Raw genomic sequence first — 14666 nt, 5'->3', positions numbered from 1 at the left:
TGTTTGTTACTTGCAGTGCATAGACGATCCCTGCGCTCTGTCTTTACGACGCCGAGTTGGCTAAATAGCCTTTCCTCCTCGGCGCTTGTGTGCGGCAAGGAGAGCAGACTGATAAACCAACCAGCGCCAGTTTCTTCCACTGGATGTCTGCAAAATCACTTCTTTTGTGTGGGCGCCAGGAAGTTCAGCCACGAGGGTGTCCTCGAATATTTCTGGGCACGTGCCCACTAACAGTCGTGCCAGCACTTGAAATTATATAGCAGACGCTAGCGGGGCCAATTTGAATAGTGATAGCATACAAACTCGCCTTCTGGAGCAGCAGTCGTTGTGTTTGTGAGTTTCTCATACTGTATTCGAGGTACAGCTAGGCGTGTAAGTGACTCTTGATGTCGTGGCAAAGCGCGTCAATATTAGCCAAATTGCCAGTGCATCATGCAGCTTAGATGGAAAGCGCAATGTCTTCAAAAAGCTTTGCGTGACCCGCATCGTTCTTCTTGCAAGCATCGCTTGTGCGCTGAAATTCTCGCCGGACTGGCTCAAGGTTGAAGAGGTAGATTATTTTCGTTGCATAGAAGCATGTATTATATAAAAACTCTGCAGTATAGCATCCTTCCTTAGAAATTGCCTGTTCAAGGCGTTTCAGCGACAACACCCGTCGGTCCAAGACTGACGACGCCTGGCATCAAAGAACTCCATCTCATATGGCATATCCTTGGAATCGATTCTGCGTCTTCCCCATTGCAAAGGCTCCAGTAGACCGAGCTGCATTCGCAGTCTTGCGCTTCGTTGAGTTAGCAAACTGCATGTTCACTTCGCGCATTAAGAGTGCATATTCCTAGGAAGGGTTCCCTGATTAGTGTGACAAAGCTCATCCCAAGCAAGTTCGGGAATTGTCAATCCCACTACATCGTTTGGAAGACACCTTAGTTGATTCCTGCGTTCACCGAAGCGTTGTGAACTTGTGCACAGTACACTCTTCGTGTCAAGTCCTATGAGCGTCAACGGGGTTTTCAAAGCCTTTGCTGCGGTGGTGTCGTCCTTCTGTTCGATGAGCCTCAGTAATGTAGCCACGATTCTGTTTTATTAAGCACTGAAGTAGCAAATCCATACACCCAACAAATGTGATGTTGGAAATCTTTCGCCTCATGAATAACCTTTTCTATCCACTCCCCTATATTCGCAACCAAAATGGGCATGGTGTATGGAGAAATCATGGTTACTATTACCTTCATATAATTCTTGTGCATGCATACAGTATGCGCGCTCTTGCTGTCTCTGAATTGCTTTTGGCAGAGCTCTGTGTAGTGGTTTAGCGGAAAGGAATGCTGTAAGATCACAAATGAACAGACACCATTAGAAGTCTTGGTTGCGGCTGGAAAATTCAATTGTTTCTGTAGAGGACTAGTAAGGCTCAGATTTCGTCGGTTTTATTGTGGTGGCGTGCTTCTTTACATGCGATACCTTCGCATAGAATTCTGCTCCCACGTGACCAACTCTGCGTCATGACTTCACGGCACATGCACTTCCCTCGATACAAAACCTAAATTGGCGGCTGGCCGTAAATATATTACCTTATTCAGGACGTGCCAGAATTGTCAGTGTTTTTCAAGAGTTTTGTGGTACAACACAATAATTTAACTCAGAAAATGAGCCGGAAGTATAGAGTAAGTACTCCTTTCATTTGGTCATTTTACCACCCCTTTCTTTCATTATCACATTTGAAAGTTAAATGGCGTCCTCGACTCCAGAGGTCACAAGGATAAAGAAGATGCTCCCCAAAGACCTATAGCATGCGGTTTTGCGTAAACTCAGTCTGAGCTATAGCCATGAGACCGTTAGAGATTTCGCACATGCACACGGGGAATACCTAGTCCTCCGTACAGTCCACCGATCCAGTTATGCCTGTACTTGAAGATGCGTGAAATTCTCAACACGGGTGTTACCATACAACGTGAACTGTCGGACATCAAAATGCGTGCAAGTGGAGAAACATGCAGATCGTGGTTGGGTTACCCCTACCAAATTCCTCGAATCGTTTGTGCATAATAAAGCTCAAGCGTGCCACCTGAGCGCACAGCTACTTACGCCCAGTAGATAGTAGCCACGAAGCCTCCGCCGATGCCACTTGAGATGGGTAGCGCAAGTGTGTGACAGAGCAGCGTCGCCACTGCTGCGTCGATCGCATTGCCTCCTTTATGGTACATCCATCTGCGTTGTGAAATGCGTAGCAATTACACTCAATGCCACTGTAACTCATTACGTCCGAATCGCTCTGCACATCAGTAAAGTCCAGCTCACTGTTTAAGGGAACACATGAGTGTCAAGAACGAGCATATTTCCTGTCTGGCAAGTGTACAATCACATGGCGTTGCAGCCGATGACTTGTGCTTGGATGCGCTAGCTATACAGCCACTACAGCCGCATCGCCAGTCGTCTGGGCGGCGCGAGCTCGAGATGGCCTGAGTTGCTCTGGTTGACACACGCTGCCAACGCTGCATGCTGCTCTCTTGTCCTGTGTTCACATTACAATATATATATATATATATATATATATATATATATATATATATATATATATATATATATATATGCTGTATGCCTGATTGCATAGGACGATATGTCGTTTGCCTTCAAATATGTATTATATATATATATATATATATATATTGTAGCGAAGAAGACTGGCGCGCCCTTTGGACGCACTATAATCATCGGCCCGCCGACGAAGATGGGCTCGCGCTCTCGGTGTCCGACGCTCGACTGAGACGGTCGCGTTTCTGAGTCGTCAATAAACCGCATTACATATTTGGTGGAGCTGTGCTGGGTTCTACTTCCTCAACCCTGGAACTATGCAATCGGACACTGCCGGCCATCATGTCTGACGACGCCAACCAAACGACACCTCCGGCATCGCCAACATTGATTTGTCTTGGCTCAATGCGTCAACGCGATCCTCCCATCTTCAGCCGCTCCGACGAATACGACTTAGAAGATTGGCTCTCGATCTACGAACGCGTGAGTGCCCACAATAAATGGGACGATGCAGTGAAGCTCAGCTACGCCAACTTCTATCTCACGGGTGTCGCTAGCGTGTGGTACCACAACCACGAATCCGACCTTCGCACCTGGTCATATTTCAAGGCGCGCATTACGCAAGTGTTCGATCGCCCTGCGGTGCGGAAGCTCTGTGCCGAAGAGCGCTTGCGCAGCCGTTCAACCCGGTGAGAACTTCACCAAGTACATAGAAGATGTTGTGGACCTTTGCAAGCGCGTCGCTCCATCGATGAGTGAGTCTGACAAGATCCGTCACGTGATGAAGGGAATCGAAGACGACGCATTCCAAATGCTCCTCTCGAAAAGCCCGCGGACCATGGTCGAGGTCGCTGAACTTTGTCAGAGCTACGACGAACTCAGGAGGCAACGTCTGCTCACTCGACGTTCTTCTATTCCCGATACTTCCATTGCAAGTTTAGCCGCTGTGACTAACAACGACTATCTGATAGACGAAATCAAGGAATTCATACGCTCCGAAGTCGCCCGCCAGCTATCCCTACTCACCGCCGTCCCCGGACCCACGCCGTCCTTGGCTCCTCCGTTGCGTCAAATGCTCCAGAAACAAGTGTCCGAAGCTATAGAGTCCCCTCGTGCCGCGCCACCATTGCCTGTACCTCTTAGCTACGCCGAGGTTGCAGCATGGCCACCTCCATCGACTTTTTCAGCACCACCGTTTGCGGCACCACCAAGTCCAGTCCCTCCAGTGTACACTACCAGATCACCAGCTAGCACGGGACTCTCCCGGCTCACCCTAGCACGCTTTAACTCGCACATACAACATACGTCGCGCGGCTACGATTTTATCGCCCTTCGGCTTTATATTGCTACGGAACCTCACGGCGACGGCAACGACGACGGCGACAGCAGGAATGCGCCTGGAGTGTCCATATAATTGCTATCTCAATAAAAACGCAGTCCACGAATAGAATACGCTGCTGTGAACATCTGAGACAAACGTTGCTGTCGTGCGCGGCGCGTGGAGCTTGCAAGCGGAGATCGAAGTTGGCTTTTTGTCAAACGCCCTCTTTTCAGCAGAAGCCTTCTCCTCACTCTTTTCGGGCTGCTTTATTTCGTAATATAGCATATTCCCGTCATCATCATCATTAGCCTATATTTATGTTCACTGCAGGACGAAGGCCTCTCCCTGTGATCTCCCATTACCCTTGTCTTGCGCTAGCTGATTCCAACTTGCGCCTGCTGTTTTCCTAACTTCATCACTTCATCTAGTTTTCTGCCGTCCTCGACTGCGCTTCCCTTCTCTTGGTATCCATTCTGCGATTCTAATGGTCCACCGGTTATCCATCCTATGCATTACATGGCGTTCCCAGCTCCATTTTTCCTCTTAATGTCAACTAGAATATTTTCATAGGCGGCTGCTATTGGCCAATAGCTGATATCAATCAAGAAGGGTGTTTGGAGCAGGGCGCTTCTTCCTACTGTTACTGTGTGTATTTATTGACGCAGTTTATTAATCAGGTGGAAGTAAGCATGCAGAATTTCCATTAAAATTAAGTACTTCCGTGAGCTCCCGCCTGTCAGCACCCGCTCGGCCGCCGCCGCCCGCCAAGGAACTGAACTTCGGCGAGACTGCTTATTGTTGCCGTAGCCGTTGGGCCTTGCTAACGTCGATTAGCTTTTAACCCTCAACTAGCCTCGAACCACGGGAACCCTGAATTCAGACCACATGCAGGCTTGCCAGTGCGCGCCCACGTCTGACCGCTTCTGGCTAGACGCCTTGGCAGACTGCTTCGTATTGAGCTATTGACAGCGCTTCAAAATGCGCAAGTTGAATGCGGATACTATCCGTCGGTCAAGCTGGTGCTGGAGAAAGCCGGTCCGCACCACGTAGCAAGGCGAGACTAGAGCATATGAGCGCGAGCGGGCACTCAAGTCCGGTCGTGCACACAGCAAACGTTGTGCATACGGACTACAGTTGAACGTGGCTGCAGTCTCGTATGCATAGCCTCCGAGATCTGGCGCCGCCTGATCTCGGAGACCATACGTTATGAGCGTCGATACCTCGGCCGCCAAGGGGTGCCGCGACGAGTCCGCTTGTTGATTGCACTGTGGCTCGCTGAGGACAGCCGCGTTGGGCGCGTTGTAGGCGGCAACACGGAAATAGTGGTGTCTACGTGAACATCCAAAATGTAATTCGAACTGCGCGTCACGGTGACGTACAGTAGGCGGAGCGTTGCCGGCACGCCCCGCTCCGCCGTAGCCTTCGCATGCAAAGCATTTAAGAAGGTGCGGAAGCACCGCGAAGGCGATCTTAGGCGACCTTTGATTGCCAATAACTCTGCTTACGCGCTCAACGAATTGCAGTAGTGTTTGCGACAAAGCTTGTCTGTAGTATTCTGTTTTAACTTCAGGTGCATCTCTCGACTTCTATAAAAGAATGCTACAAGGGCCCGTTTACCATCTTGCCTCTGAAGAAGAGGTGCCTTAACGGTACGCATGCGTAGTAACAACCACACCTTGCCCTCACCTGGAGGCGCCCGCACACACCATCGCGTCGGTGGCCGCCGCCCAGTGGCTGTAGTTGCCCAGTTTCGAAGCAGATGGCACGTACACGATGGTCGCCTTCTTGACTTCATCGTCGCTGCCCTTGACGCTTTTGACTGAATGATATCGTGAGAGCCACGGCAACCACGAAGAAGGTGATTACCACAACGAGAACCAACAGGGCTACGATGGTCCCGTGACTGCTGTCGGAGGCAAAGATGTGGAGAACGTCACGGATCGGCCATGCAGGTAACGCGTACACACTGTGCTCGGGCGAGAAGCTTGTGCATGTTGGGGGACGTGAAGGACAAAGATTATCAGACACCCTACAGTAGCATGAAGCTAGAAAAGAAACTTATGCGGGTTTCTTATCCAATATAATATACACTTGAAAAACATTGTACGGTTGACACCATTTATGAGATATGCGCCGTCAAACCTTTGGGGAAAATGCTATGTTGTTCCACTTACGTTCATCGTTTTATGCACAGAAGCACGAAAGTATCGGGCCAGTGCATTTCTGCACGAAGTTCCGGAATTAACATCTCGAAACTACCGTCCTCCTGAGAATTCGTTCCAAGTGGATACGCCTTGCGACGTCCCCGGCTAGAATTTATAAATCGCAATATGTGCCCTAAAGTAACCTTAAAAACTGAATTGGTGAATTTCCCTAATCAGTCGATTATGCACTTCAAATTGTTTTTTTTTTCAAGTAATGTCGGCTTCTTCGAGTAGATCAGCTCATGGACTAGAATTGTGCTATCTGCCACAGGCAATTTTAAACATTTTTTTAAAGTGTTCGCTCAAACATATGGTATCATCTGAGCTAATCAGGATAGAGCACTGCACGGGCTCGGGCTTACCCGAAAGCCCGGGCCCGGCCCGTGGGCCGGGCCGGGCCGGGTATAGCAGTTTTTTCACGGGCTCGGGCCGGGCTCGGGCACGGTGTGTGTATTTTGACCGGGGCCCGGGCCGGGCTCGGGTTTTTTGACGCGGGCCGGGGCCGCGCTCGAGCTTTCTGGTGGTGTGCATGTAACGTGCAGCGAGTTATTCTCGGGCCTCTCAACTTTGAAAAACATGTATTTTTCGGTCTCGGCCCGGGTTCGGGCCAGTTTCGAGCCGGGCTCGGGCCGGGCTCGGGCCTAAGGTAAAGGGGTGGCGGGCCGGGCCGGGCGGGTAACGTAGATTATTTCCGGGCCTGGGCCGGGCCCGGGTCTCACCATAAAAGTTTTGATCGGGCTCGGGCGGGCCGCCCAACGTAAAAACGGGCCCGGGCCGGGCTTGGGCTGAAAAAATCGGCCCGTGCAGTGCTCTAAATCAGGAGGCTCGCAGATCACAGCACGAGGCTGAATGAATCGAAAACTTTAAAAAAAGTTATCGGGTCTTACGTGCCAAAACCATGATCTGATTATGAGGCATGCCGTAGTAGGGGACGTCGCAATAATATGAATCAACTGGGGTTCTAAATTTAACGTGCACCTAAATCAAAGTACACCGGCATTTTCGCATTTCACCCCCATCGAAATGGGGCCGCCGTGGCTCGCGACCTCGTGCACCATAGCAGCTAAGCAACCGCAGCGGATGGATCGATAACTCGAAGCAAACGAAGTATCTGCAAGCCTCTTGGTTAGCCCAGACGACAGCACGACTGCGCCGGAAAGGCGCTGGTCCCGGGTTCGATCCCCGAACCCGGACCACTTCTTCAACATCTTCATATCTTTCTTTCAGAGAAATTTATGTGTGTTTCCTTTGTGACTCTTGTGCTATAGTCAGGTGGATGGCAATTTCTCTCGTTCATCCACCTCCCATTGCCTTGCGATCTTCCGCAGAACTGATTTTCCATGGTGGCGGCAGTGCTAATGACGATAAAGCGGAGGTAGAGTTTTTCACTGTTTTATAAGTGCCCTGAAAGTTTGGGTGACAGCGCAAACAGACGACCACAAGAAGGGAGACACGGACACACAGGCGCTGACTAACAACTGGTTTTTATTGTGAAGGTTAGCACACCTTATATATGCCAGACTGAAGCAAGGGAAAGGGGAAAACATAACAAAGGTGACGTCGTGCCAACAACGCAAGCGCAATACAGCCAACCAAGCGCAACAAGACGCAAACAATTATTTTTCTTTGTAATCTGAACCCCCGATAGCCGCATCCAGAAGATAAAATTCCGCGTCAAAGAGAGCAAGGGAAGGGTTGCTGAAGCACTTGCTACCGAACTTCCTGATGTGGTAGGCTTCCAAACTGATGCGCGCTGTCTTGTCACTACTCTTTCCTAAAATCGTCGTCTCCTTTAACCAGGCCACACAATCAGTGCACTTACTAACGTGCGCAACTATATGTGCGCATTTGTCATCTCGTTTTTTCAGTTTTAGAGCGTTTTTTTTTTTCAGTTTCTCGTTTTTTTCAGTTTTAGAAGAGAAGTGGCCTAAATACGGAGATTTCAGTATAGTTACCATGGACAGTGACGAACAACTTGCACACTGCGACTTCGCAATAATTAGTAACTAACACCTTCGCAATAATTAGTAACATAAGAAAACATGCGAATTTAGTGAGTGAGAAGAATCGGGTGATCTGATGCACTCGTTTTTTGTTAGTTAAACTCATATGCATAAAATAGACAATGAAGCGAGACAACGCATCGGGAAAATTATTTGTTATGTTTAACTGAAATGCGCAGCGCTATTCGCGCGGCGCGTGCTGTCTGATTAGACATGGCTCTTTTGTTATATAATCGGCAATAGTAGTGTGGAAATTTCGGATACACTAGGTGCGTCTTACGTCACGCGTTAACCTTATAACAATGGTCAGCTGGTGAAAAACATCCAAATGAATTGGGGAGCTGAACTCCTCAAACTGCACAGTGGGTCATGAGTAATGCAGTATAGTGTAGGAAAAGAAGATTGTTTTATTGAGCCAAAAAGAAATACAAAAGGATTGTGACACTTTATTTGGATTGATAGCCGATATGGCTAGTTAGGAACCATTACAAAAATGTTGTGGGAGTACAGCATAAATTACCGAGTACAATGTTAACATGAAAATTAGAGCATAAATGTCGCATGTGTACAATATTAGCAGTAGTTTGCAAGTACAATATTAATATGGCGACTGGTAGTTCCCCGAAAGAGTCTCTTGAGTGACGGTGCAATCTTTGGCAGACATTTAATCAAGCTGGGTATTTTGCTCCAGATTTTTGCGCCAACAAAGGGCTGTAAACATTGTTCTTCAGAAAACGCAATAAAACTACAGAAATCATCGTTTTTATGTGTAACTATCGACTAAGGCGAACGATCGCATGGACTGTTCATATAACTGTTATTGCAATAAAACGTGCTGAGTGTCTCGACGCGCTGGCTCGCACGCGGGAAATGCTTAAGGATGTTCAATTCCACATCTGGACGCTTGCCTTTGTACGCCAGATTTATACGTGCAAGCGTACATGCTCCGTCTGTTAAATCGCCGAGATTATGTGTGTCGGTGCGAGGGAAGCGAGCGCCGGAGTAGGAAGGCGCTGGAGGTGAAGAAGAGAATCGCGTGCCGCGGAAAGTACGGAGGAGGACGCTGAGTACACGACAAAGCAATACCACCACGAGGACATTCTAGGTGGCGTTGAGAGAATAGAGGAGGGAGAAAGAAGGCGAAGCTTTGCGGTGAAGGAGGGTAGGCGGAGGCGCGCTGGCTTCGCCTCCTGGCAGTTGCTACGGGTTCTGTGTACGCCATGGACGTACCGAGTTTCGCCTCGTGATCGAGACGCCGAGCGCCGAGCGAGAAGAACGGAGTTGCCACGCAACCGGCGGCAGCCGAGCGCGAGTCAACCGACCCCGAATTCGTCGCCAGTGCCGGGCCCAAGATAAACAGGTCCGTCAGAAGGCGCGGGCTTGCCGTGCCCATGAGACTCCCGAGGAACGTCCTAGGTGGCTTGCGACAATGTGGGTGCATCAGGCAAGCCGGCATAGCTTAGAAACTCCTCAACAGCATGAAGCATGTTCGGAAGCCCGTCACAGTGTGTTACACGAAGCCCGGAAGCGTAAGACCGAACAGAATGCCCGGCTTCACGCGGGCGCCATCAAAATCTTTAAGAGGGATTTCATCGATAATCCGGTTGGGTACGTGCGCTAAAGGGAGTAACACCCATATGCTTGCGCGCAACCTGCATTCACGAATTGAAACGTCACTTGCAATTTTTCAACTTTCATTGGACTGCGTATCATGTGTGCGTTTGTTTGTGTGTGTGTGTCTAAATGCAATGTAAATAAATTTCGAATGACAATACTGATATTGTCATGCAATGAAGAAAAACGTGCGGCCATGCTCGAATGGTTAGATCACTGGGCTGCTGTGCTAGGCGTCCTCTGTTCAAATCCTGCCATTGGACAATTTTATTCAAGCAATAGCTTTAAGCGGCCCCGCTACGCAGAAAGCATGGTGTCTCCGGCGTTGACCGTGCGCTGATCTTGAGCAAAAATGGTCTATCAATCACAGTGCGGCGCGTTTCTACCAATCTCAGAGTGGCGCATGGCGTGTGCGCTGCTCGGTTCCTTGCAGCACCACCAGATGGCGCTCGGCTCCGCACATCCGTACTAGATGCCCTAGATGCCCTCTGTCACCATTGTTGTTCACGCTTTACGTCAAGGGCATGGAAAGACGACTGGAAAACAGCGAATTAGGTTTTGATTTATCCTACATGCGTAATAAACTTTGGCCTCGGCAGCCAGAGACAAATGGCGCGTCTGAGTGCCGTACACGGCACGTCTACGTTTTAGTTGAACAGACTAGTAAGGACAGTCTTTATTACAGCGCACTTCGAAAAGCAACCTTAAATAATTATGTACAACTGGAAGGCAACGACAATGCTTAATGGAGTTCACATTCTTGGCGTGAGATAATGCTACCTTATAACTTGTTGCTTTATATGTGTCGCACAACATGCAATAGAAAAGTAAGTTTGATGTGTTCAAAGAAAAGGAAGAGGCAACTATAGTATATTAAAGATGTATGCAGGTTTCTTGTGCGCATTGGCGCAAAACTAAATTAAAGAAATTAATAGATCGCGTGCCAACATGAGTACATCATAGCGTGACAAAAAAAGGCAGAAAGACTGAGGACCAACATAGTTACCTACCAAATTTGGCGGTAATACGGTGCCTAGAATACTTGAAGTGTGATTACCGCCAAGCGGTGCGTATGGGAAGCGTTGACGCCGCTTGGCGATGCTTCCGCTAGATGGCGTGCTCACCCGCTTACACGTCAGGCCGCCGCGTGTAAAGGCCGTTTCACATGGTGCGATTTTTCACTGCGATTATCGCACCGGAAGTGCGATTTCCGTCGCATGCGACGAAAATCGCAGTCGCAGGGCCGTTTCTGCGATTTTCGGCTGCGACCAACCGGTTGGTCGCAGCGTCGCAACGTCGCAGCAATCGCTGCGATTTTTCCGTCGAAATTGCGCCGAGAGGTATTTCGCGGTCTGTTTTGGAAAATGGCGGCGGTCGCTCAACGCAACGTTTATAGATACTTTTTTGTCTATAAATATTGGATCAACGAGCCTCGAACAGTGCAACTAATTGAGTGGAGCCTTGGATTACGCAATCGGTACGTAACATCAGCACCGACACGCGAATAGTGCAGATAAAAACTCGTAGGTCAGATTCGGTTCTGTGATTTCTACGAGTTTGTTGACACGCTACGTTGCTAATCTGGTGACGCTTTTTTAGGTTGGCTTCGGGTGCTGATAGTACGTACTTTTGCGTGATTTTCCGTTATTCACACGCGCTGCGAGTTGGTAAATACTACGAGGTGTCCCTCACGGGAAGGCATGGCCTTCGGATGTCGTCCCAATTTTCTGGTTCTGGAGACAGCTCGCGATATACGAAAACGCCACAGTTTTATCGCCGTATGCTTTTACGGACGGAACAATTTAAAGAATATGCAACTATGGACAAATGCTGTGGTCGCGCGTATAGCGTAACCAAATGCTTGGTCACGCTATACGCGCGACCATTTAGTTGCAGTTGGTTGGTTAGGGCTTTCATGCGCATTTTCCCCAATGAATTATCTCATTTCAAGGTTCTGTTACTTCCGCTGCGAGACGCAAAGCAAACGTGCAAACTGGATATCGTAATGAATGTTCTACAATAGCATATTTCACGCTTTGACTGGGAATAAGCAGTATTGCCAATTTATTTTCGAAGCAATATTTAAACAGTTTTTTTTTCTAATTTTTCTGATGCATCATTTTTCTCCTGGATAAAAAAACCAATAAACATTCAGTGTGTTGCAGACTTTGTATCCTTACTGCATCTGTATTAACCCTCACATTAAAAGGTAATTGCACATTCCGCTTACTTCAGTGCATCGAATTACTTTTGTTTATGCTGGTTGTAACATATCGCAGTACTCTAAGAAACTACTTAGCCATAAACATCCTTGCCTTTTCTTGCTTGTCTGTCTCTACTTCCTGTAAAACAGATGCAATAATGCGAAAAGCAGGCGAACACCTTGTTTTTATAAGCAGTAGATAACTCATTAAACAAAAGCAGATCAAAATTGCGCAGTGAAGCCAGCCGGTTGCATTCCTTCGTATGAATGATAGTATCTTTTCAAGTGTGGTAGGGTCTTGCATGTCCACAGCTCATAAAGTGTGCAGACTCATCACGAGGCGTAGGTATAGCCCATCAAGATGGAGGCAATGTTGCTAATGAGTCTGCACTTACATGTATTACTGCATAAACTCGTATAACCATATCCCATCATTACTCAATCGAGCTTGCTCAGTCATATTCACCAAAATTCTACTTATCCGAGCTTGCTCCGACTCATATTCACCAAAATTGTACTTGGCCGAGCTTGATCTGACTAATATTCACAAAGATTCTACTCAGGCAAGCTTGCACCGAGTCATATTCACCAAATATCTACTTAGCCAAGCTTGCTCCGACTTATATTCATCAAAATTCTACTCAGGTGAGCTTGCACTGAGTCATATTCACCAAAAATCTACTTGCCGAGCTTGCTTTGACTCATATTCACTAAAATTATACTTGGATCAGCTTTCCCCGACTACCACATGACAATATTCACTGAAAGTTTACTCAACTGAGCTTGCTCTTACTCGTATTCACCAAAATTCGACTCAGTCAGGCTGAAACGAACTCAGACTCACGGTTAGTTCGAAGTCTTAGTGAGCCGACGTTTGAGTGAGTTCACCGTGCTATGTATACATTACATTATGTGGAATGCGACGGATCCACCCAGCGAGAACCGTAGGTAACGTGAACTCCCAGAAGCACTTGGGGTTTAAAGTGGAAGGAAACATAAACAGATCAGCCGTAGAGATCAGCAAGAGACGATTAGAGTACTGTGGAAAAAAAGTAGGGAAAAGATGGATGCGACCTGATCTCTTAAAATCATAGGCAGCGGTACAAGGTAAATTTTTGAAAAAGAAAAATTATGATAGGTATACAAAAATGCAAGATAAAGAACATGTATAGTATACCTGATTAAATCAAGCAGGCTAGGTGACTATTTGTCGCCGCCCCGTTTCAAAGGGGATACCAATAAATCATCATCATCATCATCACCGTAGGGAGCCTACATGCAACGCCGTTTTAGGGTGGTGACAGCCTTTGTAAGGGTACTTGCCGCTGCCAGCTAAATTGACGGGTTAAATCTGGGGCACAAAATGGCGAAAGACCAGCCGACAGACCACATTTCCCGCAACCCTTGGTGACGTGAAATGAATTAACTTCTTTTAATAAACTTTGGCCTCGGCAGCCAGAGACAAATGGCGCGTCTGAGTGCCGTACACGGCACGTCTACGTTTTAGTTGAACAGATTAGTAAGGACAGTCTTTATTACAGCGCACTTCGAAAAGCAACCTTAAATAATTATGTACAACTGGAAGGCAACGACAATGCTTAATGGAGTTCACATTCTTGGCGTGAGATAATGCTACCTTATAACTTGTTGCTTTATATGTGTCGCACAACATGCAAAGAAAAGTAAGTTTGATGTGTTCAAATAAAAGGAAGAGGCAACTATAGTATATTAAAGATGTATGCAGGTTTCTTGTGCGCATTGGCGCAAAACTAAATTAAAGAAATTAATAGATCGCGTGCCAACATGAGTACATCAGAGCGTGACAAAAAAAGGCAGAAAGACTGAGGACCAACATAGTTACCTACCAAATTTGGCGGTAATACGGTGCCTAGAATACTTGAAGTGTGATTACCGCCAAGCGGTGCGTATGGGAAGCGTTGACGCCGCTTGGCGATGCTTCCGCTAGATGGCGTGCTCTCCCGCTTACACGTCAGGCCGCCGCGTGTAACGCATGCGCTTCTGTGTGCTTGGATCCCCGACTGCGTGCGTGGTGAGGGCTTTTTGCGTTGTTTTTCTGTGTGCAAATGCTGCGTTGAGGAGGCGCGATGAGCCGACGGCAGAGTCACTGTTTTGTACCCGGCTGCAAGAGCGGGTACAAATCATGCAAGGAAAAGTTGTCGTTGTTCGGCGCGCCGAAAGAAGAGCAAATATTTCAACAATGGCAGCGCAATATTCCAAGAGCGGACAGGCCGCTTGAGCGCAACGCAGCCGTCTGCGAGCTGCACTTCGATAAACAGTTCGTGTCGCGCCACTTCGAACATACTATTGACGAAAAAACTGTGCGTCTTGAGCGAACGACGCCGATCCTTCTGCCTGGCGCCGCACCTACCATTTTTCCGAATGTGCCTTGCTACCTGTCAAAGCCCGTTCCCAGGAAACGAAATCCTAAGGAGAGGTTGTGTCCACCGCTTGCTGTGCTAGAATAGCGACAACGGATGAGTAACGTGCTGCAGCCACTGCCAGGTGAGGAGTCGGATGAGTCCGCGACAGCTACTTCAGTGCCTCGACTTCCTTTCAACCACAAGGACATTATCCTCCCGTTCGACAGCTGGGGAAAGCACGTGTTCAGTGGTAAACCATTGAAGGTCGCGTACAGTATGTGCTTACCCGGACCTGACATGAGTCTCCTGTGCGCCGAGAAGCTTGTGCTGTTTACTGTAACAGATGGCACGGTGTCGAATGAAGTGTTTGTGTGCGGAGTGAAACTTGTCTTAGACGAGCCTGGCGAT

The 14666-nt window shown here is 48.1% G+C and overlaps 1 protein-coding gene across 1 annotated transcript in view; it reads right to left on the bottom strand.

Annotated features, from left to right (window-relative positions):
* Positions 1-14666, bottom strand: part of LOC125943125 (scoloptoxin SSD14-like) — a 37100-nt gene that overhangs the window by 13350 nt on the left and 9084 nt on the right. Inside the window, exon 2 of the mRNA XM_049661523.1 lies at positions 2086-2208. Coding sequence (XP_049517480.1) covers positions 2086-2208 — 123 coding nt within the window. The remainder of the gene's footprint in view (positions 1-2085; positions 2209-14666) is intronic.

This window comes from Dermacentor silvarum, chromosome 2 (assembly GCF_013339745.2).
Source record: "Dermacentor silvarum isolate Dsil-2018 chromosome 2, BIME_Dsil_1.4, whole genome shotgun sequence".
Taxonomy (NCBI): Eukaryota; Metazoa; Arthropoda; class Arachnida; order Ixodida; family Ixodidae; genus Dermacentor; species Dermacentor silvarum.
The sequence above is the reverse complement of the archived record's forward strand: the minus strand, read 5'-3'. Positions and strand labels throughout refer to the sequence as shown.